The following is a 27,808-nucleotide window of genomic DNA, read 5'->3' on the forward strand; positions in this document are numbered from 1 at the left end:
TTTTAGGTATATAATATAGGGCAAATAATAATGCGTCTAGCTAGCTCATAATTAGTTTGTTCTTTGAAACAAATACATCGTTTATTTATAGAGACTACACACCCGTCCTACATTATTATAGCAACTACGGACCATACTGAACTAAAGTGCTACTTTGAAGACGATTTTGCACTATTATTTATCTTCACCCACAAAAGCTTCTTCCTGATATGTTCAACTTTCTAGGACAATATTGCGCAACACCCCTCCTCAAATCAATTAAACGCTGAGTAACATTCTCGCCAAATACATTTCCAATCACAAACCAAGTGGATTTATCACACTCGCAAAGTGAATAATACTATACGTGGTATTCTGTACATATGGCATAATGTGCATTATCAGACAACAATAGGCTTCCTTAATTTACCGACAGTCGCTTTATATAAGGCGGAAGAAGTCCGTTACACCTAACGATGATGAGTTAGGATGACGGTGATCATGTCGTCATACGATATGGCGTTCACTATAACTTTGGACAACGACACGAGGTAATGTTGGCATAACGAAATCGAAAATCAAAAGAACCAAGAAAATAGAGTTAAAAAACCTCCATTAAAACTCCACATATTGTTCCTGCTCGACGATATTCATAGAAAACCCATCACGAATGTTGTAGTTCTGAAACCATTCAATAAATCTGTTCTGTTTTATTGATAAAGGTGGGTTGGCACATTTTAGATTAGGATATAAGGGACTTATACACGATCCGAGTGGTATATATGTACACAGTAGTTGTTCAGTGTGGTGAGATTTATGAAGAATACTTTATGAGATTTAGCCTCCTGTATAGTCCAAACCGTCTGTCAATTTCGGCGAAAGAATACTCCCTGGATACTGTCACAAAACTTGGAAACGGCAATACTGCGTCCTAAATCATGTTCTTCGCGGGTATGATTAGCCACAAAGAATTTGCCAATATTTTATTTGAGCATATTCAAGTTTGCATCTGGGCATAATCACACTGACAAAAATGCTATTGTCCTTTTTCTGTCCACTGCCATTTCAGAGGAAAATTGAAATCCAGTGATACCATCTTTAGGAGAAATATAAAGAAGGATATGTTTACGAATTTCATCTTGTTTGATCTTCATAACGCCATGATATATCTCCTTTCTACTTTCCAACGATACATCAACCTTGGCAGAAAATACATTTTCAAATTAAAAAAATGGGATAAAATTGACAATATTTTATGAAGACCCGCGCAGTTAGGTCATAAAAGAACTTTGAGCTACACAAACGTTTTTGATGTAGATAGAAAATTCTGGCATACATAAGGCAAAGGAAATAGGAAAATCGTTCACAATTGCAATGTCCAGAAGCCGAAACATCAGTAAATCATATACTACTCTTACGGAAAAAGTTAAAAATACATCAATTTTCTTCTATTTTGAAAGCATTTTGTTATGACCATTCTACTAACATGAACACTGATGTAGCTGTTGCACACTGCCAAAAAGCAGGGGGTTGTTATATCATTTAAAGGATCATTACCTCATCATTGAATAGAAATTGCGCTGTATGATGAATTGCCATCAAATAAGGTACAGGACATCTCAAAGCTGAACAATAACCTTGAGCTAAAGCACTGACATAGGAGCGAATCATAAATACGTCGTTTTCGACTGGATACAAATACCATGACACTGGAATCAACAGCTGAAAGGAAATGGTAATACATAATCGTCTGATAAAATATAGTAACAGAAAAATTGAATAGTAATTGGCTCTAATCAAAAGGCTCTAAACTGCTAAACAAAGCATTTAAATCTAAAGCATCTACACCTAATTCAATTCAGTAAATTCGTTCAATCAGACTTATAAAAGTAAACATAAAATAAATTTAGGAACAGGATATAAAACTTTTTGTCTTGTCATGCTCCCTGCTGTTGTCGAAATGGCCCTATCACGTGCAGCACACAAAGTTTATATTTCAGAGTGAAAACCTTGGTCCACCAATGTCGTTATTCACGTAACAAATCAGTACACATTATCTATCGTAATTTATATATACTGTTTTGAAGCTATCTCCTAAGACGAAAGGGAAGATCCATATACCCATGGTGCCAGCTCTGCCAACCAAATTGTGTATTAGCACCCCAATCGCACTCGACTGACAAGGCTAATTAAATTGATAATAAAGACAGCTCATGTTAAAAAGGTTGTATCGGGAACAACATGTATATAAATTGTGAGCGAGTCATAAACAGAAGCACAGAATAAGATAAGGTAATATTAGACTTGGATAACACTGCCAGGTTATTTTCAAATTTATTTAGGCTCTTCGCCATTATATTAAAATTCCATCAAGTGGTGATTTGATAATTGTGTTCATACATTTGAGCATTGTGCAGTGCGCTGTTGATGAAAGTTCTAATTTCTTACTATAACTCCAGAAAATTCACAATTTCAATTTGAATGGCATACCTTTGATATTGGCAGACTCAGTATCCGCAATATATCTCTTCTATCAGACCATAATGCTTTCTTAATATCATTGATGCCATTATTCAACTGATGTAAAGGAAGTAATACAACTGCAGAAAACAATTCGTCACCATACGATACTCCTTCGTATTGTTCCAAAAGTGATATATAGCTATATTGAAAATTTTGTACAGATTTTATATTACATGAAATTATGAAAAAATTTACTATATATGTTTAAGCAGTGGTTCCCAAGCCGCGTCCTGCGGGCCAATTACGACACACATAACGATTTAATATGGCCCGCCGATCTTAAGTGAAATAGTTTTACACTTTATGATTTTACATTTTTGTGTTCTAGATACTGCCAATTGTTACGTTATTGTCACAGTTGGGCATGTGTATATTTGTAACAATTCAAATATACCGGTATCGGCCCCTTGCAGGCACTCCCGTCTCTATGCCTCCGAATATCCTTCGGTTTCTATCCTTCCTATTTTGGCCCTCGGTAAACTAACTTTGGGAACCACTGTGTTGAAGACTTCGCTAAATTGCTAAATTGTTGATAGGGTTGCGCAGAGGTCGCATTTTGTTGGAGTTTTGCCCTGTAGATTTAATTGCTACAAAGATCATGACAGAGATCCAATAAAACATTTATTCAAGGCAGACAACTGAAGACAAATAACCGTGGTGTATCATAACCTGTGGTGGGATTGATGATGATTGCACAAGATTGTGATACTCAGCAACCCCGTACTCGTTTTATGTTTTAAACGAATAGCGGTATATTTGGTCTTTCGACCAAAGATATTTGTAAAGCGTGTCATGTTAAAGTAGCTTACATAGTGACATACATACATTTTCTAAAATGAGAGAACCTGTTGTTAGTGACTTTGATACAAAAGAGAACTTTTTATTGAAACTTGGAATCCAGTCATGAACTACAACCCCATATGACACTTTTCAATATTCGAATCTTTGCATCAATTTAAAAAAGTATCTGAATACACAGACACAGGACGTAGTGGGTATTAAAAATAACTCACAAATCATAGAATGATGATATTCCCGGAATTGGGCATGAGAAGTCGAGTAATTGCAGCGATTTGAGATCACAATAATGAGAAAACAAGAACATTAAGCATTTTTTCACATTGGATGTAAGAAAAATGTCATTTCCTGAAAAAAAAAACAGGATAGCATTAAGCAGTAATAAAGTAGGCTATGCCCCATTAGGAAATTTATCTTCAAAAACAACCAAGCAGTTCAGTCAAATTAAATAATTAGATTCACTCTGTACATTGAATAACAGAAATTCAGGACATGCATTATCTATTTACGCATATACTCAAATTTGTCATAAAAACGGTAAAACACAATTCTAAAATACAGTAAAAATATTCAATTTCCTCGTATATTATTTAAAATATTAATATTCCAATTTGAGCTAGCAATGTAATGTAAAAAATTTAAACCTGTCTATATGGAGCTTTTAGGTATCTTTTGCTATATGTAACCTACGTATCTAATACCAATCATTTACCACTGTCTCAAACAGGTTCAGGAGCTGTCATAATTAGAAGCATGTATTTAACCACCAAATGTAATTTAAAAACCTTACTATTTACATCAATATACAGTACTGTGGTTCCACCAAAATAATCTATATAATGATGGTATTGTGAACTTTCAAGTTAAACAAACACCGAGCAATAATTCACTCACCCGCCAGAAAAACACACATCAGGCGAACAATCTTTGCCGTTACAGAAACAGATGCAAGACATTCTTCACAAGAATATTCCAAAAGACAAAGATACAACAAACTATTCGAAATATGTGTTAAACTTCCTCCAAGTAGTTCACCCCTGTTGAAACAGCATTAGATAGGATTTAGGATCGAATTTTTTATATTGATTTTGGAGAAAGTAAAGATGATAGGGCGGCTTAATCATATGGCGAATCATTGCTTTTCTCCTGGTTAATAGTCCATGCTGGGTATAACAAGAGCTTATCAGCTATTTGTTCCATATGCATGGACTTGGTGGTGAAAGAAGCCATAACAGACCAGCAGTTACACGAAACACCCGGCACTAGATAATTACACAGCGATGCAGCGACAAGAGCAAAAAAAAACATTATGTATTTATTTTACCTGGAAATACTTTGATCATATATTTGTAACAAAGGTATGAATGACCAGTCTGCAGGGACAGATGACTCATTTTCATCAGATCTCAACAGAAAGGTTGCAATGTTGTCAACTTTCTTATGTATTCTGAAAAATTGAATATCAGTTAATAGGTTTGTTTAGTAGATTCTACAACCAATCACTCCATAGTATTTCACAAAAGGAAACGTCTCACATTCTTGAGACTAATTAGGATTGTGAAAAATGACATTGATATGAAAAGCTATAATGAATTGATTTTTCATGCTTCACGAATGCTACTAAAAACAAACTCATTATGATCAGTGGACGTTAGTTAAATTGAAATGATCTGTGAGATAAACAAGCGCAATCTAATACTGACACCAGATGTTGACACTTTTTCTACAACAGACCAAAACAACAATTCATTGGAAAAAAAATCAGTACCCTCATTTAAATTATCAGAAGTTAGAAGAAAACAATCATAACATTGCCAAGCTGTTTGATAAACAGGACATTATAGGACCAAAAATTTAAAAAAAACATTATTCATTGATACTGTCCGCTATCATAAAGACCAAATGTAAAAATTATTTGTTAATGGTACTTTGTTTTTACACATAAGATGGGTTTAAAACTGCTCAAGTCCCTCAAATAAATCAAATGGCAAAACTATTATACAAATTCGATAATACACAAACTGCAGCTATTTATATCAATTATAAAATTCTTTGCTAAAAATTAAAAAGGGTTGACATATGTTAGCATCGGTTTCAGAATAAATTTACTCTTTTACTTGTTATATATCTGTATTCAAGTTAATATTTTATATACTGTAATTTATGGACCATTAGGTGCACTTTGAATCTTTTTTTTTCAATCAGTTGTGCGGCCTATAAGTAGATACGTCTGATGCAGGGGTGGGCAAGGTTTTTGGACAAGGGGCCAAAAATTGTGCCCACTTAGACTGATGGGACATGTAAGTGTGACGTAAATAGTTACATTAATAAACAGAATGGCATAAACTATGAACAAAAAAAATGTTAAAAGACCTTCATGTTATGGGTACGTTAACGTTTGTAGACACTCAATCGAGGCTGCGAATGCGAAAGTAGGAGGTGTGAGGAGCACACCGTCAAATCGAGTAAGCGAGAAAATGTGAAGTTTCGTTAACGTCCCCTTAACATGTAAATTATCAGAAGTAAAAGATTATTTAAAAAATTATCAGAAGAAATTTGGTAATTGAAAAGTAATAGCATCTTGTATATAATATACCGTACTGGCATATCATACCTGTCTCTGGACTCCGAGAGTATTTTTGGATCAACATATAGACTTGAAATGTATGTAGAACGGATAGATGAAAGGCTTGATACTGCTAAAGAAATTGTACTATCTGGATCACTTGCTATTGCTGATAAACTTTTAGAAACATCCATAGATGCCATTGACTGTGTTAGAACCGTGGTTGGATTTAGAGCATTTCTAAAAAATAAGAAGCGAGGCTGTGAGAAGAAAATTACATGTTCTTATCAATAACGTTCAGTTCTGCGATCGATGCACCATGCACTGGTTAAATAAAGGAGAAATGCTTGACTCCTTGCTATCGTTATTATTCAATTTTTGGCCCAGTTCATTACCTGAACGCGTTGTTTCAAACTCAAACGGCTGACTTTTATATTATGGGACTGACAGAATAACAATAAAATTTTATCAATCAAACAACGAGAATATCGGTCGGGGACCGAAGACTTATCGATCGAAACTGCAGTTTCGATTCATGACCCTATAGTGACACCGCGTGTCCCATCACTAATTTATTAATAACTCGCTAATTATACGACATAATTCATCCAAAATCGATAGGCTTCTGGTCCGAGATATGATGAATGCACTTGCAAATTTGGAGCAGATTCAACCACGCCTTTGTGAGATATCGCGTGCATCTAACAGACAAACAGACAGACAGACAAATACCTATCAACATACTTACCGATCTAAAGATCTATAAGTAATTACCTTATTAAATCAGGATGAAAAATGACGTAAGACAACAAGCAATGCATCAAGTGCTCATCACCAGAGCCAAGTTGTGTAAAACATCGAAATGCTGCTATGTAGAAGAAATGTCCATGCTGAGTGAAATTTTTCCCATAATTTGTGACCTTATAAAAAAAGTGTTAATGAGATGATTAAGTTAGTTAGCCAATGGTGTAACTTAATGGTGCACTTTGCCCATATCGGCCCTAAGTGTTGGAAATCTTAAATTCGAATCCCCATGCCTATCATCTGTTTTGAATTAGTAGACAATACCTAACCATTTAATATGAAAGCAATTTATTTACAGAAATTCTATGTCTATAATTAAATTTTGGCGAATGAAGGATAACGTTATTATGGCCGCAAAACATCTGCACAAATACTATGCAAGTATGGGTTTAGCGTCCTAGTCAACCATGTTGACCCACCACACCATGTAATCAATTAGGTAGGCAATGACGAATTAGCAATATTCCGTCATTCCAAAAAAAGCAGCTCCTCATTAACGGCTGCTTATACAATCCTTATTCAAATTGAAGGCGAAGTATAAAAAAGTAGGCTTCGGAATCATGTAAAATCAAATACTTTAGAATATAATTTTAAATACTGCAAATTTCATGTAAACTAAAATTTCATGAAATTATTGATTGATTATGCAAATCGTAAGATAAAAAAATGTAACGTTATGAAGAAGATACTCTGAAACAGTGTTCTTCAAACTATTTTCATCATCTTGGGTTCATTTCTATGATGGTGGGTCATTTTTTTTTAACATAAGTTGGTGTCGAAAAAGATTTTTAACATAGAATAGAGAAGGCACAAGGAAGATGAGTAAGTATGGCTAGTTCTGACAAAAATGAGTACCGCGGCCCTCATTCTCGATCAACCAGGAGGTTGGGACACCCACTAAAAGACGCAAATACAATTCAAAAAAAATATTAGTTTACAAAATCCTAACACAAAAGAAAATATTCAGTACCCACCACCAATTGATAAAGGTTGACTGACCAATACAAACAATATATTCTGGCTTTCATGTAATAATTAGATCCACATCCATCAGAAGATAACATCCATTGATAATTTTCTACTATGTGTGTGATGGTGGATTGAAACACTGGAGCTTGACAGCAGTTCTTATTAATTCTGTAAAATGATGAAACATGGATCCGAATAAAAACAACAAATTCTGTCTCGGACTCAACTCTGCATCAACGAGAAATGTCATTGAATATCTCTTAATTCTCTGCATTACATATTTGTCGGCAGTTGCCGCATCATGCTAAGTGTTAAGAACATGCTTGCCATTGTGGCCCTGATAATCATGCGCAATTTCGCAGGTTAGAATCCAGTTGGTGATTTTTTGGTGCGAGAAGATTACTGGACTCCTCACCATCCTAGGAAGTGGTTCATATGACCACTGGTCAATTATGGCTTCCTCCACCATCAAGTCCATGCATCTGAAACATATGGTTGGTTAACTATTTCCATACCAAACATGGACTGGTAACCGGATGAGAAGTTGTGGTTCGTCATATGATTACGATGTCATATCGAATTTCCTCTCCCCAAGATAAATATAAAATTCCTACCCTCCTCCCTGTTATATCTTACCTGCAGATTGTGACACAACATTGAAGATATGACGAAAGAAGTTGAAACTTCATTAAATCTTCTGAATTTGTTAATCCAACATCAATTTCAGGCAAAGATGGTATTTTTTCACTTATCTGATCACCAACAAGATTTTCGAACCTGAGAACAAACAATGGCAAATATGTACACCAAGTCAGAACTGATGATACTAACCACAGTAATACTTTAGGAATGAATGGAATCAGCTTATTCTATAAGGGGTGTGATTTAAACATGCTAACTCCATATGTTCGAAGTTCAACAGAAAATTTTTTAGAGTTAACGAACTATGTAAACTTTCATCATAATCAAGTTTCACACTTTTTGAATGACTTTCAGAAAAGTTCAGTCTTTTTGTGAGTGCTTGGAGTGACGTGAAGTTTGCAAATGTAATTTTAGTTTCAAATGCAACACAGGGAAACTTTTGTGACATTTTCTAGTAAAGAACACTTGTACATGTAGTTGAATAATCCTCTACCGAGAAGGTGATTCACTTGACAATTAGGACCATATATCCATTTCTATTCCTAACTAGCGTGCAAAATTCTCATTTGAACCCATGGCACTGCAAAGGTGAGAACCACAGCATCAGTACTTACTTGAGAAGTTGTATACACTTGTAAATAGAGGGTAGAACATTATCTGACAATCTTTCAGAGTAAGATGCCAGATTCACAGAACTATATTTCGAATCATTACTCTGCATTTCCAAATATGATGTCAGAAAATCGGTTGTTATTAGAAGTAATGAAACTGAATTACTAAGTTGCTGGAATAAAAAAAAAATTTGAAATCAGGTATATTAGGTAACTTAACATTAAATTTGCAAGGAAACATATAAATAACCTGGGATATGCCCTACTAAATACAAGAGAGCAGTGCTCAAATATATCGACACATAGTTGAGAAGACAAATATGTTCACTACAACGTCAACAAAATTCCAGTCAAATGTTGAAAGAATCATACTGAATAACAGATAACCGTATGTCGCTAAATTATAAAAATCCCCACAATTTGGACTAAAATAGAACCACAAACAGCTCGGAGAAAACTGGAAAAAAGTGAAATACTAAAAAATTTGAAATCGAATGGCCCATCAATTGTGTGGGGAACCCTTTTTTAAAATAACACCAAAAAAATCAATAACAACTATTCAACAAAACAATCCATATATGCACTTTGTGTCCAATTATTATCCCACAAAAAAATAAAATGCAACCTCATCCTCCTTCCTCTAAGGAAAGACTCCATTTCATTAAAGACAACAAAAACGAAGCATGTGAGGAAAAAAAAATTCAGGAATAAACTCATCCTGATCAAACAAGGGTTAAGAGAAAATACTTTGTATCAAAAAAAAAAAAGTTTCCACTCTTTAATCTGCATCATATAACCGGTATCATTTGTCAATGTTTTTTTGAAATACATTACTTCATAATACACTATAAAAAATAATAAAATCTATCCTTTTCAGCTTATAACTTTTTTACAATTCAATTTCTAATATTAATTTATTAATTTGCAAATTGAATTTGCATATCTAATCTTTGAAGATCGATTTCAAAATTTTGGTTGAAGTTTCAGTGTGGTAAGACCAAAAAATGGCCGGAACTGGAGCCTAGCCCCGGGACTGACAAATGAAGTATATTGAACCTGTGGCTTCGGAGCTGGTGCCATTGTAATTCATAACCAGCTTCCCAGCCCTGGATTCAACGCCAAACATATACCGTATGTCAAATTATAATCATCAATAACTTACATTACTTTGAAATATATCTGTTGCAATGCTCATAATAACCTCATTTTGTTGACCTATTTCTTCGCATTGAGATGTATTCTCAATTTTTGTAGATGAGAAAACAACTGAACATAATTTTAAAATCAATCCACATTTTTTCAGTGATCTTTCATTGAATTCCGAATCACCATTTTTGTTACAAGAAGATAACATTGTGGTACATGATTGGATTTGTAAAACGATAATCTGAAATAATTCGCTGCAATAAAAATAAAATTGTTATTTCCAGAAATATTAGCATAATAACAAACAAATAAAAAAAGTAACTGCTGGTAAATCAAATTTTCCTCCTTTCTTCATTCAAGTATTTATATACTCGACTTGGATTGGTCATTAAACATGAGGTTTGGGCAGTCATTTGGATGGAGTCTCATCAGATTTTCTCTTTGGGACTGAATAAGAAAAATCCTACCTTGTGTATTATTATGGATTTCTTGACATACCCCACTGGATAACAACTGCTTACCTCACTATACCAATCATACGGAAATGTTACACAGTACGGTTACAAGACTCGGTAAAGAATGGAATAGTTTACCACACAATTGATCTAGATACATGAAAGTGCAGGACACCACAACAGACTACATGAACCACCCAACAATCTAGCAAACCTCTTATACATATTCTGCAACGGATTCAAACAACACAGGGTGAACAGTAGTGCGAAATCAAGTGTGTTCTTAACACTTAGCAATATGCACCAGATAATCAATAAAAGAGAAACTAGCAGTTACCTGAATAAGTCACAGAGAAATCCATACGAGCAACAGACAATCCATAATTTCAGAACTTCTTGCTCAGTTTCTGAATAATTTTCATCTTGATCATTAGCAACATATCGCACTATTAATGCTTGAACATCTTTGTGGTCATTTAATAATCGAGATGTAAGATGTCTTCCAGCGATACATAACATTCTTAGTAATCTGATAGCTTTCGGAAATGGATATTTAAAAGAATTTCCTGGTTTGTCTCCAGAATCTGAAATTCAAACAAGTAATAATTTAAAAAACATACTATTTGTGTCTGCAAAAGATTAAATATTGTTAAGCTATGAAAAAACAAAAATGATACCCATCATTCATAATTTCTTTATGTGTCTGACATTCTCGCCTTGACAAAGTTCAAAGCTAAGTTTATAGTTACGCTATACTAAATTGCTCAATTTTTAATGTATTTTATTGGGTATGAAGTGGACCTATGAATCATTTCATCATTTTGTATTCTTACTCTTGTTCTTTTGTTATGAAAAAATCGCTTTTCTCATTAACTCCTGGACCAATTGCTTTGAAACCTTCTGTGGTTAAAGATTGTATTTTTCACTAGAAGGCTATTACCGTACTTTTATTTGTTTCAAAAAATTTCGTGGTCTCTAAGGGATTTCGACCAGCGCTCGGGGATTCCAGCAATCCCATGCAGAATAATCAGATATGCAATGGCAAGCGTATTCCTAACGCTTAGCACAATGCACCGCATCGATGAGCTCTATCTAAAAATCAGAAATGTGATGTCAAAAATATAATCACCAATATCACCCTTAACAACAGGAATCAAAAACTTGATAATGAAGGAAACCAATCTTGGACATTCGAATATTTCAACTGATGATTTGATAGAATGTTTACAAATCCTTATTAAAATATCCAAACAATGATTTATAGTCACAGGTGATGGTCGACAAACTTCTAGAATATATCTGAAAAAGTAATTAAAAAGTGTTGAAAAGTATGAAACGCGAGTTCTTCGCATATCACCAACTTGTGTATCTTCTAACTGTTTGTATTATAATACAACCAAATACACAATCATTTACATACGCAACCATGCATATTGAAGAAGATTGATATAAACAGATTGGACAAAATAGCATATCCTAATTAAAAGCGGCTTTTTAATTCGAGTTTCAATAAAATTCATAAAATACTACTAAAGTTGATGGGATTTTCAGTTATATGGTAAACCACACCATTTCTTGTCTGGTTACCAGACCGAATAGACAAAGGCAAATAGTGGTACCAGGACCATGCTGCAATGATATGTTCAGCAATACTTCACCAGAATACCATCTCTCATGAGCTATGAATGTGCAACCTCTGTTCTCTAAGGATGATCAGTGATGAAATAGTAATAATTAGTTTATATGTGCTCTGACTGAACCAACTGTTTTTCTATGAAATTAGTATTCTTATAGTTGAAACATGATCACTGCCAAACTTATCAAAGGAAATTGTGACAATATTATGGTTTCAAATTGCAAGAAATTGAAATTAATTGCATTGCAAGCCACCAGCTGGATATGGGCATACATGGTTCTAATCCCTGATAACACATAATTTCAATAGCTGTGAATATTGACACTCCAAGGGGGATTTGAGCAATGTTCCCTCTAATTTTTTGTAGTATGTGTGCGCAGAAATTTTGGTGTGTGCGCACTTTTTTGGAAATGACTAATATTTGTGCAAAAACCAATGAAGAAATTTTGGCGTTCTAACCGGGTCATAAGTGGGCCAACAACAAACTTTCTCAACCTGCCAACCGAGCACATTGTTACATTACATCGAAATACGTCTGTGCGCAGTAAATCTATGCGTGTGCGCGGCCTCTGAAAGCTGTGTGTGCGCGCACACGCGCACACCTTAGAGGGAACACTGGATTTGAGTCCCCTCCTTTTGAGATTTTCAAAACCAGAAAAATTCACTAATCTGTATGCAATACCTCATTACCTTATTCTTTGTAAGATTTTCATTTTGATAAGACCAGCAATAACATCTTTCTCAGCAATTTCATAATCAGTGTCATCTTGTTTTATACCAACATTGGGGTTTAATTTCATTGTCTCACAACCACGATTTGATAAAAACTTCAATTCAGAAAGTTCCTGAATGAAAAGTGAAAAGTACAACAAAAACTTTGTTTTTCACAATATTATTTTTTGGATTTATAGCAACAAAAGGTGCCAAAATTAAATTAAAACATTAAATTAAATTAGAAATTAAGAAAAATGTGATCCAGTGGTCCTTATAATTGTGCTCAAATTGTTGCGCTCTATAGGGAAAGGCACTAAGGCCAATTTTTTCTATATTCAATCCTAACCCACCTCAGTATGATTAGATGGACAAAGCAATGAGTGTAATGCAGATACGGAAGCTTGAAGAAGAGTTTCAGATTGTTCATCAAGAGACCAACGCAATAGAAATAATATTCCTGATTCAAGTAAATTCTTCAGTACTGGTTCAGAAGTGTCTTTGACATATTCACCTGCTTTAGCCTGAAAATGACACAAATAGTTAGCTACATAATATTAGTTAATTTAATGATTTTTTGAAAAGGATAATCAACAGGAATGCAATGAATTAAGGGCCAAAATAATCTGATATTTGTTCGATACATAAAACGATTTGCCCAAAATCTGCTCCTAAATTTTCAATTATTGAAAATAATTTAATGGAAAAGTCTGTTACGCTTACATGCTGGGGTATACTATGTTACTCTTTATTTTCTATATAACTCAATAGTCATCAAAAATAATACCATTCGATAAAAACACTAGCCTAACACTGGTAAGCCTCAATTTTGAACCCTGTTTCAAATTGCTACGTAGGTAGCCCAATAATGTCAACTTCTGTCTCTTGGTTTAAGTAATAAAAACATTTGGATAATTCACTCAATTAGTGGTTATCATTTATGCAATGTAGTCATGTAGAGCTCCCCAAATGTCTTCCAAGATTTCACCCCTGCTTTTATGTTTCTGTTTGTGATTTTTAAATCAGTGCATTCTCTTTAGTGCATTCATATTAGTTAATAAATAGAGCTCGCAGTCTCGCTCCAAGCTAACTTGTATAAAGTCAAATATATAGGTATATAAAATAGTTTCTATACAGTTCCTATCGAGTGACAAAATTACAAAATCTATAAATTCTACCTTCGCTAAAATTTTTCCAACTAAAGTCATTGCAAAAACTCTTTGTTGAGTAAAATTTGAACGTGAAAGTATAAATAGCTCTTGTAGATTATAACCAGGTAAGTCAGGTTCATCGCCGTGATGATGAAGACCAATATGAGATGGAATATTAATGTTGTCATCCAAAATATTGCCATCAAAATCAAACCTGTAAAATAGATGCAGGAGCCAGGAGTTAAGATGAATATAAGTTGGCGGATTAGAAACCAGGGATGGGGAGCCATGGAGCTGTGACATTTTGGTCAAACATGAGTCGGAGCCGGAGCCAGGCTTACTATGGAGCCGAAACAACCAGAAATTTTAGTGGCTCCAGCTCCCAACCATCTTATTATCTTTTAACATTCATAATTTGACCAATACTTCATACAAATAATAAAATCTGTCCTCTTGAAAGTTTCAAGTTGAATTTGTATATTCAAAATTTTAATTTTAAAACTTGAATACCTTATATCATAGTTTTAAGAGCATTTTGTATAGTGCCGAAGCTGGAGTGATTATAAGCGAGAGACTTGAAGTAGTTCAAGTCAATATAACAAGAAAACAGTTATGGATTTCAAAATTTCATATCTGTGTGGTTGTTAATGTAAGACATGAACCACAATGCAGAAGTGATGAATCCAGCAATCCTTATACACCTTCCTTTTAATCTGAGTACTCATAACTTTTTTATTACAATTATGAAAACAAGGGGTCAGAATATAGAGCGATGGTTGTGTCTTTTAATAAAATGTTACAGCATTTGGAAATGCAATTTAAAAAGTTCATAACCGTAAAATAGTTTAGAATAAATATATATTCTAGATCGGGATATGTAACCGTGGCATAACAAAGTAAAAGTAGAAGTTAATGCATATTTGATGAGTAGATTTTGGGAATGAAGATAAGTTAAAATGAAAATTATTCATTTTTTTTACAGTATTTTAGAAAATTAAATGATATATTGTGATACCTTTGAGAAATTTTGACTACAACGAAAGCCTTAAAAATTTTAATCTAAATCTGCCTTGAATACCAATAATAAAATGCAACAACTTTGTATCCACATCTCTACCACAATCATACACATTAGTAACATAATAAACTAGACAATGTCAGAAGAATAAATCTTACCTAGAAGAAATTTTAGGTTTGTTTCTATGTTTTTCTGGAATCATTTCCATCCATGCCAATTTTTCTGTTTCAACAATATCCATGTTTACAAATTTTTCTTTTGTTGTAAACTCATCTGAAAAGTTAGAATAAAGTATATTAACAAAATCTTCTAGCTACTTATTCCGCAGGCCATTTTTTTCATAACAAAAATTTTGTAAAAAGATCCATAGGTTCACTTTGTGTCCGATAATATGCTTGAACAATATACACAGCAAAGGTGATGCAGATAAATAACAAGTCATCATCACCATATAAAAACTTAAAAAATAACTAATCCAAGCCTTGTAATGATTAATTAATTTTAAAAATTTATTTCAATTGTACAATGCACAATATTTTAAACTTTCTATTATTACCCATATTGCCATCATTTTCTGTATCCATTTGTTGATCTCCTGAACTGATTTCATCTTCCCGATCGACACTGGTGTCCTCCACGACTTGCTTCGCTAAATCTTTCAAAAAGTTCTCTTCCTTTGTTATATGTTTTGACACAGATCGATTTTGTAAAAATTTCACCAATGTTGGATTCAATTCATGAATCAGTTTATCTTTTTCTGCAAGTATTTCTGTTTCAGACATAGTTGAAATTTTTTCTATATTTTCATCATGAATTTTCTGACATTCGTTGCTTGAAAATTGCGATGGCTTTTGTGATAGGCCATCCCCAGATACTATTCTTGATTTTGGATATAATTCCTTCAGTTTGTTAATTGAAATTGCCTCTGGAAGTGGTTTCAATGGACATGCTTCCACAATAACCGCTTCATTATTTTTCTTTCTATCATCCATACCGTAATCCCTTAATGATTTATTCTTGAATTGTCTTGCAAAAATGCTCTTCCGTGGACTAAATTCATTTGTATTTTTATTGGCAGAGTCTACGTTTTTGTCTGCCCTGAGAAATACAGATGGAAATGCACTTGTTCTAAAAGTAGGAAATGTTATTGGCATTTGATCCATATTACGTTCCTCAATTTTACTCAGAACTGCTGTAATGTGAGTGTCATGTTCATCCATTTGTGTTTCCATATCTTCATCCTCTTTGTTTGCATTTTCACATGTTGTTGAACTTGTACTTTTCTCTACAAATAAAAAAATAAAAATACATTGTGTAAAACTGAAAATTATTTTGAAATATGTGTCTATACCAAGAACAACTTGTCGTTATCAAGCCCTTTTATTTAAACAGCAATAAGTCAATAACAAAATCTAATACTGTAAAAAAAAATTAAAATCAAGCCACTGTTGATCTTGACTTTTCTGCATTTTCAAATTTAAATTCATAGAATTTACCAGTTTATACCGACTCCTAAAGCAGTATAGCAAAGGTTCTTCATTTGTTTGATAAACATGATTTAATTTAAAATACATTTAATATTCCATAACACAAATAATTGCATTCATATGTATCAAATATGACAATTATGCCAATATATTGCCTTAATACCGGTACTGTCAGACAGCAATACACAATCAGACAATGTTCACTCAATTTCAGAATCAAATACCTGCATATGTAACATCCTTTTCATCATTCCTTTCAAAGGGGGACTGTATTTTGGGCTTTTTGTTCAATTCTTCTAGTTCATCGTCATCTATTTTCACGATATCTTTGTCATTAGTATGTATAGCAACTGGAACTTCATCACTTTTGCGTTTTTTGATCACTGTTGTTGCAGGTTTAGATCCACTTGCGAGAAAATCCCGTTGAAACGCCAGTAAATCATCTTCCGTTTCGTCTGAATTCGGTCTGTTAGTAAACATGTTTTCTAAAATTTAATTTCATAAAAATTACTCCAATTGATCACCCGTTAATCCAGTTAAATGTGAAGAAACAACACAAAACAATCAAACAGCAACACATGTGATGCGATGGGGGAATACCCGGATAAAAATTATGTTGTGGTGAGAGTGCTTGAGTCGATTTTTGGTTAGAGCTAATACAAATATTCTTGTGTTTAAAAATAATTTATTATTTATGTTTAGTATTATATTATAAATAATTTTAACTAAGTTAAGGTATTCACGGTTTATATATTTTGCTTTATTCATACACAGGATTGCCACTGTAATAATGTGTGAGCTTTCAGTCGTCACAAACTCGGGGCACCACAACCGCTTACTCCAATTTAAAATCAAAATAGCCTATTTTCGTTGTGGTGTTTTGGTTTGCGAGTGCTTGGTATTCGCTGCTATTGCTGTATTGTGTTTTTCTGAAGTCTAGTCAATGTTATAGATTATTGGAGAAAGAGATATGTCATCTTCCAAGAGGAATTCTAAGCACGGAAATCGACCAGACCATAGATCGGAGAGAATTCCAACTCCTAAGCACGGAAATCGGCCAGACAATAGATCGGAGAGAGCTCCAACTTCTAAGCACGGAAACAGACCAGACCATAGATTGGAGAGAATTCCAAAAAGAGACAAAGATGGCACTGAAGAAATTCTTCAAGTTTTATCTCATCAAGTCGAATATGTTGACCACCTAGAGAAGGAAAACAAGTTTGTTAAAGTAAGGTTCAGAAATATTATAGTAGATTGTATGATACTGTACCGTATTGAATATTTTGAGATTTTTTTAAACTATTGTGTATTGATCCATTGATCTCGTTTTCCCTCTTCCAGTCTCGACAGTTTTATTGGGTATCCCGAAGTACACGCCCACAAGTATTTCCAGTTGGCATAGCTCAACAATTTTTGCTTAGGCATTCCTAACCCCCACCTGACACCTGACCGAAACTTACATCACTGCGAAGTCACAGTTACGTAATAAGGCCCTCCAAAGTATACGGATGGTCGTCCAAAAAGCGCAGATGATCATCCAAAACCGAGCAAGCTATTTTTTGTCGTAGCGATACTGATGAAAGAGAGATCGCTTGTGTTATGGAGTTCGTTTTAGTTGGCACTGATGCCATTTCGGACAATCGTAGCTATACGCAATGGTCAAATGGCTTATTTTATAAGAAAACTTTTTTCGCTTAAGTTATGTAATATCTTTTTTCCTAAAATCAATCATCAAGTTTGAATCTTCAGATTTCAAATTTTTTTTAGGATGAATTACTAAGATTTGAAAGAAGGTTGTCTGAAGTTGTTAAAGAAAATCAAGCATTACACGATAATATGAGATCCAATATCATTCATCAAACCATTGCTAAAGCAAGTATGGTGGCAAATGAGAATGAAAAGGTATTGTTAGTGAATTCTAATACTGTAGATATGGATTTGAAATATATCAGAAGTAAAAGGTCTATTCGTGTTCTTGTATTCGTTATCGCTAATGAGGAATTTGTCTAATTACAAAATGCCCTTATTTTTTACACTTTTAGTTTTATCATGTCAATTTCTAGTCAAAGCTATATATTTTTCCTTATAGGAATTTGTTGATGAACAACAAAAATATTGGAATGGAAAATATTCATCATTGAACACATCTGTAGTAAATGATGATAACAATGAAGAGTTCAGAGGTCAAGCATTGAAACAATGGAAACAGGAAATGGTAACTCATTTCAAATCAACTTGACTGATCTGCTTTGTAATAAACAGGGTCTTTAAGTTGAAAAAAATTTATACAAAATTCATATTTCAAGCAATTTGAAGCTCCCGACCGAAGCTCCCAAAATTCACACATTGAAAGGAAATTTCAATTGTAGCTGGGAACCAGGAAAAAACCAAATTTTGATACCAAAAATTTTCATGTGTGCAAGTCTCTTTAATTATAATTATCTATTAAAAATGCTTAGTCAACTTATGCCTTTCGAGTTTCTGCCGAAAATTTTGACTTCAATTATTGCCATTGGAAAACTGAAATCCTGGTTCTGAATTAGAAACTGAGTGGTACTCCTGAAGTATGCACACCAAGATGTTGCATAACCTGAACCCTAACCTGGTACACAACCTGAGTTCAGGTTATGCGCTATCTTGGTGCGCATACTTCAGGAGGTCCAACTGAGTACCAACTTTATCCAGGTCCAACTGAGTATCAACTTTATCCAACTTAAATCTAAAGCACATTTAGAATCAATCTTAAGTAAAACAAACCACTAATTAATGTTACCAATTAAACAAGAAAACACATAGTAGCGAATCGCTGACGCTCTCGGGAAACAAGTAAATAGTAAAATGAGTAAAGTTGAGTGAAGTAACAACACACTATAGTACCGCAATTATTTATGTATGCTTTTAAAACATGGTTAGGTTGAGTAAAGTAAGAAAACACTATGGTAAGGCAATTACATATGTCTGATTTTAAAACATGATGCAGCAATCATCGACGAACTGCAACTTCATAAACAAATAATTATATTGAATTGCAAGTTATCATATTACACACTGTAACTGTGGGTGGGGAGGTGTTGGAAACATGATTTCAACTTGAAAGCCCTAATGATTTTCTACAAATCATTTTGTATTGATCCTTCATTTTGTTTGGTTCCAGGAAAACATCAAAGCAATCTACGAAGCCAAAATTGAAGGTTTGGAGGCGGAAATCCACACAACGAAAAAGGATTTGGAGAATGCACTTCATGATAATAACGATTTAAAGGAAAGATTAAAAGCAATGGATGCATTTTTACGAACACCAAGTTCTGCAGATCAGAGTGTTCAATTGAAGAAAGAACCTCTCGCATTAAATGCAAATATTCCTTTGATTGAGAGATTAACAAAGTAAGTGTTGGACATGGTGTTTTGAACGTTTCCAAATAAAATTTTTCTTTTATGTTACTGAACCATCAATGTTACTTCTTTGTTATCATGACTGGCTGCTATGGGCAGAGTGGCCACACGATGGCCTAGTGATTATAGCATTAGACTTAACTGCGTTGATATGGCAGTTAACACATCTCAGATTCAAATCTCATGTTTGCCACCCATGGGAGGGCCATAGGGACAGCCATCTCGGGCAGCAGATCCAAGCTGAGTGAAAGCTGACATTGGGTGTATAGTCTTGTGTGACTGATTGTGGTGATGGTGAGTCTCTCTTCTCTTCTCTATCATTATCCGAAACACGCCCTGTGCTGGAGAAAAGAAACACGCAAAGTATTGAAAAATGCATTATTCCATGACCTAAAAAATTGGAATCAAATTTTTAATAAAAAGAAAATATAAAACAAAAATAAGGGGGTAATAATCACGTTATCTTTGTTCTTTATTATTCTTGACATAATTTTTCATTCTATTTTTTGTTACACAAAAATATTTCATAAATCACTTGCCGCCCAAGCATTTTCCATTCTCATTTCAGAAAATTCTTAACTTGGCGTTTAAATGTAATTAACAGAGAAAGAGATGATTTGATGAAATCAGTTGCTTCCATGAGAAATTCCGTGATGGAAGCACAGAAAATTGAATCTTCTCTTCGTCAAGAAGTTCAAAGGAGTTTAGCGATGGTTGAAGATATGCTACTTGAGAAATCTCAAACCAAGGTTTGTATTTCTTATGGAAAATTTTTTTCTTATATTTTCTTTGTATTCTATGTTGCTTCAGGTTCTCGCTAAAGATGTCAATAGATGAAATGTCTGTATTGATAATCAACTCTTTAAAAATATTTCAGAATATCTATCCTTATAAGATTTTGATTTAATTCTTAATTAGGCCGACAGTAAATATTATTGAACGTTTAACGAAAACTGAATGTTTTCCATACTGGCACGAAATCTGTTCGCCTGTTCAGATAGCGAGGCCTGTTTGTCGCCAAATTTGAGACTCTGAGTCGCCGAAGAACGACCAAGCTCGTCGTGGCGAACAGTTCAGTTGCAATGTCGAACCCTGTCCCGCAAAGCGCTCCAAAGTATCTTGTGGAACACAGTTTGAGAAACGCTGTTATAGACAATATTTAGTATTTTTAATCACTTTAGCTGCATATATTTTTGTGCCTACCTGACCACTGCAATTAAGGCAAAATACTGAATGAAAGCAATATAAAAGCAAAATACAGCAATAGAAGCAAAATACTACGATTCAAGCAAAATACTGAACGAATTGTTTTTCTATAAGTGGCCTAGTAAATTAGAACATTGGGTACTCGCGTAGTGTATGTGCCAGGTTAGGATTAGGCCATAGGACTTCAGTCCCTTTACACAACTTGTTGTAACGTAGTTACCTCCACATTGGTACATATATTTCTGAAACACCGAATATTGTACATAATTACGCTGGAACTTCATCCAAGGTGTAACTAATTGAATATGCAATGTTGAACTGCAAAAATTCCTTAATACCTATAATGACTGCTTGCATGAAGCCTTGTTTAGAGTGGAGGCATGAAATATTGCATAAAAAAATGCGTTGCCATTTTTTCAGCTTGAAAATGACAGATTCAAAAAAGATTACGATTTGATCAAACAAAGACTCGAATCAGAGATATCATCAACACAGAAAAGAATTGCAGAAGCTTCATTTCATCAACGACGTGCTTGTCAAGATGAAATGAATGAACTTTCGAAGAAGGTTAGAGTTATATGCAGACTGGGCAGCGAGTTTGAAATCACAATGACTTCTGCTCCAGCCATAGAGATTCATTTTTTACCTTTGAGCTGGACCTCGGCTTTATAGCATTGAAGTGTTTGTTGGTATGATCACTACCATAAAACGTCAGCTCAAATGCAGTTGATATTAGAAAGTGAATTTGAAAAAAATTATGAAAAAAGTTGAAAAAAATTATATTATTCTAATGAAGTATTGGCAAATAAGAAATGTAGATACTTAGAAACTGGGGGAAACTAACATTTCTGGTAGCTTCGACTCCAGCCCCATCTCCCATGGTGAGCTTGGCTCCTGCAACAACAAAATGTCACGCCTTCATGGCTCCAGACTACGGCTTCTCATCACTGGTTTTTAATCATCGATGTCTGAATAACAATGATATTATATTCTCTATCTCCGGACAGGTTGGTGAAATGACTGCAATTTTATCTACTTATGAAAATACGATTGAAACAATGAGTAGAGAAAGAGTAACATTGACAACACAACTTGACGAAGCAAGGAGACAATTACTCAGTGCTAACGAGGATCTTGGTAAAATGAGATCAGAAATTGAGCATGAAGTTAGATCTGCTGTTAAAGGTATTCCATTCGAGATTTATAATAGGTTGATCATAATAGTATACAGATACTGTTATAAATGGCATCGATCAGCCCTAATTACAGTACAATATATCACGATTATTTCGTTTTATTTTGAATCTACCCTAACTGTAAATATATTTTTTAACATTTATACGTGCCTGCTTCCACTATCCAATATTAGGTAATGAATCTTTTTTAATACCCGTGGGTTCGCAGGTTCGAATTGCGTGAGGGATAAATATGTGTGAGAGTCCTAGCCGCCTTAGGGTGGTTTACGTAATCGCTGGACGGTTACGGTGGAGGAAGCTAAGTCTATGCATCTGTCACAAATAACTTGCTGAATAATCTCATACCTGACATGGACTGGTATACGAACAAAAGGCAGTGGTTCGCAGCCGCAAATCCTATCTTACATCAACAGGTTATAAAGGAGCAGAAGACGAATTGAGGAACACTAAAACTAAACTACAACAAGAACTCACTAGAACACAGCAGGTATGTTTGAAATGATTATTGCTTAAGTTACACTTTCTGCCAAACCCATTTACTGAGAAATGCCCCTCCTACCCCACTTATCTTGATTTTATTCAGCCTGAACCGTCATACTTACCTTTACAAATAAAACTGAATCTGGACATGAATGGCATTGAAATTTTTGTTTGAATATTGTTGAATCGTTGTTATTAGTGATAGATATGTTCAAACGTACTTGGATCAGCACGATTTACAATCATTTTTGGTTTTAGGCCCCAATATACAGCTTTTTATGTTTAAAATGTTGATATATTGTGGCAGCTCTGCCTTGCATTGGTTGCATTCTGGTGATCAGGCGAAGTCGTGAATACTGCGCTACTGGTAGTCTTCTGTGACAGATTGCATACCTGTACTACTTTATTTTAGCCTTCCATATATTTGAGCATTGCTCTATTGTATTTTTATAAACAGGAAAGAGTTCGTTTTGAGCAAGAAGCTACTGATCAACGACGACGTCTCTCAGCTGCTCAATCTGAAGCTCTTGCGAGCAATGAACTAAATGTAACACTCACTCAACAACTTAATGATGCTTTACATAGGGTAAGTTTGGGGATTACACAAATTTGTCTTGGCGGTTCGGCCAATTGTGTAAAGCATTTTGAGCACACTCAATATAGAAATACTGATAACTATTTGTGTGAGACACATACCATAGAAAATGATTGAGTAATGCCCACAAACATTGATGACCAAAACCAATTAATCCACTATTCTGAATACTGAGTAATAATAGTGGAATAACAAAATGTTTCTTGAAATGAGTCATGAAGACAATGTATATTCAAGGAATATTTGGAAATACTGGAGAAATAACCAATGTTGTGTTGTGTTCAGTTCATTATTTTATTTGTTATTAGTTCATTTATAATTTGAACTCCTCAATTATTCTAAAAATTGAGACATTAAAATACAAAATTTCGCATTATTTCAAATACTCGTTTTGTTTTGGAGTCCCTGACCACATCATCATCCATATTAGCTTGTTGGCTACTGCTTATTCCATCAGCCAAGTCCAAAGTTTGGGTTGAGTATCTAATCCTATACCTGTCCTAGTGACCAGATAAAAGACTGTGGTTCGCTTTATGAATAGGCCACCTTGTAGTCTTCCATTTGCAAGAAATATAAAATCCTATCACATGATAATGTTTTTACTTTTAGGAATTTTTATTTTTATTTCAAGATATGCATGAAATTTTATCATAAAATCATTTTTTTTTTTTTTTTGAGCTTGAATCCATTCACCCTTTGGGTCTAATTATTGATGCTTATATATCTTATTTTGTACTTAACAGTTGCAAGATGTTAGACAAGAGAGAGAAAAAATAGAAAAAGAATTTCAAGAGGAAATAGATATGTTAAAAAATGAATCTGAAGATAAACAGAATAAATTGGAAGAAACGATTCAGAGATCTGGAGTGGAATATGGTTGGTGCATATTTCATAATTATGTATAATGTATAATTACAAAGTGAACACAGGGATCATTTTCCAAATTATTGGTGTGAAAAAATTGCTTTTCTCCATGACGAATGGACTAATTTTGAATTCTAAGTACATAAATATACATGAGATCATTAGAAGACTTAATTTTATTGTGTCGTTTTAAAATTTTTTCAATTCTTTTCTCTGTGTGATATTTGGCGCAAATTTTGCCATTCTTGTGTGTATTGTGCCACCAAGTGGCATTCGGTCTGACCAGTCTTCCATCTTTCCATCCAACAGCAAGCTCAACTGAGACCAATACCAACATGTATCGCTGTGGTGGTGAAATTTAACTTGTAATTTCAATTTAGAGCATATGTATGATCAGATAACAGATTTGTGGCCTTGCTATTTAAGCATTACTCTTTTGTTTCTTCAAATATTTTGTTAGATGTGGGTTTGAACCGATAGATGGAATTTGCTATAATTATGATTGTTCAAATACATATATTATTTTCTACACAAAGTATATAACGAAGAAATCATCTTGTTGAAGGATTTCTCTAATTTTTATTCCTTTTTCAGAACAAAGGCTTTCCGATTTAGAAGGTATTAGTTCAAAACAATCCAACTTGATTCAAAAATTAAAACAAGAAGGAAAAACAATGGAAAATGAATTGAGGAGAGTTACAAAAAAATATCGGAAAGAAAATGGATCATTATCGCAAGACAAAGCTATTGCGACAGCTAGATTAAATAGGTGGTTTTTATTAATTATGTCCTTGATGTTTCATGCTTTTCAATAGAACGATATAAGTATCCTTTGTAATCAGTTATTTAAGACTTTGCTAAATGCCAGTACATACGCAGTATAAGTATATTAAACAGTTGGTGCTCCAGAAGTGTGTGTACCAATATGGAGGTAACTAATTTTGTTCGCATACTCCACATCAAGTTTTATAAAGGGACTGAAACCTATGGGCAGAGGAATATTCACTTGGCTAACACAGACAGTCCCCAAACTCGTAATGGAACTAAAATAAGAAAAATTGGAATATCACCCTAACCTGGCACACACACTACGAGAGTACCTTAAAGTTTATATTTACATGATGTTATGATAAATTGTACAATTTTTTTATTGAGCTTTATTGTTAACTCTTGCTGTTTGAGTGTATAACTGATTGAGTTTTTGTTTATGTATATATTCGCATGTTGTTCTCTGTTTAATATGACCTATGTCGATATTCCATAATATTATATTAAAATGTATTCGGAATAGCAAATTATTCAGTTTTGACCAGTGTTCCCTCTGAGATGTGCGCGCGTACACAGCTTTCAGAGGGGGCGCACAGGCATAGATTTACTGCGCATAGACGTATTTCAATGTAATGTAACAATGTGCTCGGTTGGCAGGTTGAGAAAGTTTGTTGTAGGCCCACTTATTACCCGGTTAGAACGCCAAAATTTCTTCATTGGTTTTTGCACAAATATTGTCATTTCCAAAAAAGTGCGTACACACCAAAATTTCTGCGCACACATACTACAAAAAATTAGAGGGGACATTGGTTTTGACCATCCCCGGGCACACTCATACACATTAATAACATACCGTTTCGAAACGAACACTGTTACTTCGGAGAAAAAATTATTTTATTTAAAAATATTATAAAAAAATTGATTCTTGTTAAGCTGGTATCAAAATATTATTCACCGAAGTATTTCAATAAAAAGTTTCAGGAGTTTAAAAATCAAAATCCTCACTTCCCCAGAAGGAGCTTTTTCAAGTTTTGCCCTTTTTGCTTAAAGCCCTTGCTACACTGTATATTCAGACTCGTTGTGGCAAACGCGGACTTAGAAGAACAAGTAGTTCAACATGGTATAACTCATCGTGAAATGCAAGTTCGTTTGAGAGAACTAGATGAGAGAAACAGAAGATCAGCAGGATACGCTACAACGGTTCTTGAAGAGAATGATAAACTTGTTTTGGATAAATCAATGTTGCAGAAAGAAATTGAGTTCTTACAGTCACAGGTATTGCTATTTTCTTCAGGTAAATAATCAGTGTCAATGAAAAGATTAATGCTCATATGTGGACACGAAGATCAAATACTTTAAATCAAAATCAGGCCCTATTGCCATAGCAAATTATTCGAATCGGTTCAGACGAAAATTTTAAATAGCCACCATCTTGTTTTTGTCCATCGATGGTTGGGGTGGATTTCTCAACTTTTTTATGACGCAATTCGGATATAGGACTCTTTTCTTCAAAGTGAGTTTTTAATGAAACTTTATTATTGTGTGTGAAAGCTCAGCGAACTGTCAGAGTCAGAATCTGTGACATATCTTTCAAGTATTCAAGATTCTGAAAACATCAGATGTTAGAAAATACCCACCCCTGGTCACCATTTGTTGAGCATAAGCTCCTTAACTTGAGGGGGGAAACCCAGGGTACAGCTCCTGTCTATTTAGTCAGTTTAACTTGAATATGAATGATCTATTCTTATCAATACAAACTAAGGCAGTTTTGTTTCTTTGAATATTTTTGTCTTACGTTTTTATAGCATTTCATAGTGGCCACGTAATATGCACATTCTTGAAATACTAATGTTTTTATATGATTTTTTATAGGTCATGAACCAAGATTCCACCTGATGTGAATTGAATACATTTTATACTATTTTTATTTTCTTACTATATTGCAGTATCAATATATATTTTTTTAAATAAACTGTTTGAATTGTGTCAGACACAGAGAGAAACTTAGAAACAAAATGGTAGTATTCTGTCTCGCCAACACTACACTGTGTTATATGACATAATACTAGCTGACAGCAATGTCCGAATCTGTTGTTGTTCAGGAAATGTGGAATAGTTGTTGACAAAATTTTTGAATCACAAACTAAAAATTTTTAACAGTCATTCACAGGGAACACTCAGATTTTTTGATTGATAAAAATGTCAGTAGAGCCATCCATGGGCGTTTTTTGTTTTTTTCAATTACTGAACTGCACCAATTAATACACGAATGTAAACTTTCAAGATACGACAAATTTCTGGTGTAGCATTTTCGTATTTTGACCAGGGGAAAGAGAGGGAAGATGTCTCAATCATATGGCGTACCACGACCTCGCGTCCAGTTACCTTGTCGGGCACAGGATTAGTTAGCCAGTTAGCTCAAATGCACATATTCCTCAATTAGCACAATCCCGATTGATCAATCGCAGGTATACAATTAGTTAAAAACATAAATTTATTGCAACACTTAAAGCATTTGAAGACCCAACAGGCTGTTTATCTCCCATTTACAACTGGAGCTTCTGCTAGCTCTCTTCGACCGATGTGTCAGAGTCTGAATAGGAAAATGATATTGGTAGTTCGTAACTACCCAAGGCAATACACCTATGATAAGGACAGGATACCACTAAATACAGTTCCTCCGGTAAGAAATTATTATCGCTGCAATAATAAGGATTTGCCCAGACTGTATTAACAAAATCATAGAAATGTGGCATGCATTTGCTTTGTCAATCAGACCAATTGAACACTTGGGTGGTACCTGATGGCCT

At 34.1% G+C, this 27,808-nt stretch overlaps 2 protein-coding genes across 3 annotated transcripts; one reads left to right on the forward strand and one right to left on the reverse strand.

The window, feature by feature from the left end:
* Nucleotides 1–947: 947 nt before the first annotated feature.
* Nucleotides 948–17,236, reverse strand: LOC120325640 (RNA polymerase II-associated protein 1-like). Of its 2 annotated transcripts, none has more exons than XM_078112124.1 (20): nucleotides 16,721–17,236; nucleotides 15,566–16,294; nucleotides 15,168–15,282; nucleotides 14,019–14,205; nucleotides 13,194–13,364; nucleotides 12,820–12,974; nucleotides 11,632–11,792; nucleotides 10,831–11,077; nucleotides 10,055–10,292; nucleotides 8,896–9,065; nucleotides 8,276–8,416; nucleotides 7,645–7,807; nucleotides 6,641–6,786; nucleotides 5,915–6,106; nucleotides 4,625–4,747; nucleotides 4,195–4,337; nucleotides 3,516–3,648; nucleotides 2,470–2,641; nucleotides 1,537–1,701; nucleotides 948–1,178 (listed from the first exon to the last, which is right to left on the reverse strand). In XM_078112124.1, the coding sequence occupies exons 1-20, from the start codon at nucleotides 16,974–16,976 to the stop codon at nucleotides 999–1,001; spliced, it is 3,987 nt and encodes a 1,328-aa protein (XP_077968250.1). In that variant the 5' UTR covers nucleotides 16,977–17,236; the 3' UTR covers nucleotides 948–998. The 2 variants fall into 2 exon arrangements, with proteins under 2 accessions (XP_077968250.1, XP_077968249.1); XM_078112123.1 differs by having other exon boundaries at nucleotides 11,623–11,792; nucleotides 16,721–17,231.
* Nucleotides 17,237–17,337: 101 nt separating this feature from the next.
* Nucleotides 17,338–26,966, forward strand: LOC120325643 (serologically defined colon cancer antigen 8 homolog). Its single transcript, XM_078112125.1, has 13 exons — nucleotides 17,338–17,724; nucleotides 18,264–18,398; nucleotides 18,586–18,711; nucleotides 19,651–19,880; nucleotides 20,494–20,638; nucleotides 21,516–21,662; nucleotides 22,103–22,280; nucleotides 22,705–22,778; nucleotides 23,229–23,357; nucleotides 24,110–24,242; nucleotides 24,825–24,999; nucleotides 26,072–26,273; nucleotides 26,871–26,966. Exons 1-13 carry the CDS (start codon nucleotides 17,467–17,469, stop codon nucleotides 26,892–26,894), a joined length of 1,956 nt encoding a protein of 651 aa, XP_077968251.1. The 5' UTR covers nucleotides 17,338–17,466; the 3' UTR covers nucleotides 26,895–26,966.
* The last annotated feature ends 842 nt before the right edge of the window (nucleotides 26,967–27,808 follow it).

The sequence above is a fragment of the Styela clava genome, chromosome 4 (genome assembly GCF_964204865.1).
Source record: "Styela clava chromosome 4, kaStyClav1.hap1.2, whole genome shotgun sequence".
Lineage (NCBI taxonomy): Eukaryota > Metazoa > Chordata > Ascidiacea > Stolidobranchia > Styelidae > Styela > Styela clava.

Excerpts from the sequence above, each read along its gene's own strand:
- LOC120325643 (XM_078112125.1), top strand. The coding sequence starts at position 17,467 with ATGTCATCTTCCAAGAGGAATTCTAAGCACGGAAATCGACCAGACCAT. Across the intron at positions 18,712-19,650 it reads AACAATGGAAACAGGAAATG|GAAAACATCAAAGCAATCTA; the intron begins GTAACTCATTTC and ends GTTTGGTTCCAG. Across the intron at positions 23,358-24,109 it reads TTAATGATGCTTTACATAGG|TTGCAAGATGTTAGACAAGA; the intron begins GTAAGTTTGGGG and ends TGTACTTAACAG.
- LOC120325640 (XM_078112123.1), bottom strand. The coding sequence starts at position 16,976 with ATGTTTACTAACAGACCGAATTCAGACGAAACGGAAGATGATTTACTG. Across the intron at positions 16,295-16,720 it reads AAAGGATGTTACATATGCAG|AGAAAAGTACAAGTTCAACA; the intron begins GTATTTGATTCT and ends TTTTATTTGTAG. Across the intron at positions 9,066-10,054 it reads CAGATATATTTCAAAGTAAT|CAACTTAGTAATTCAGTTTC; the intron begins GTAAGTTATTGA and ends TTTTTATTCCAG.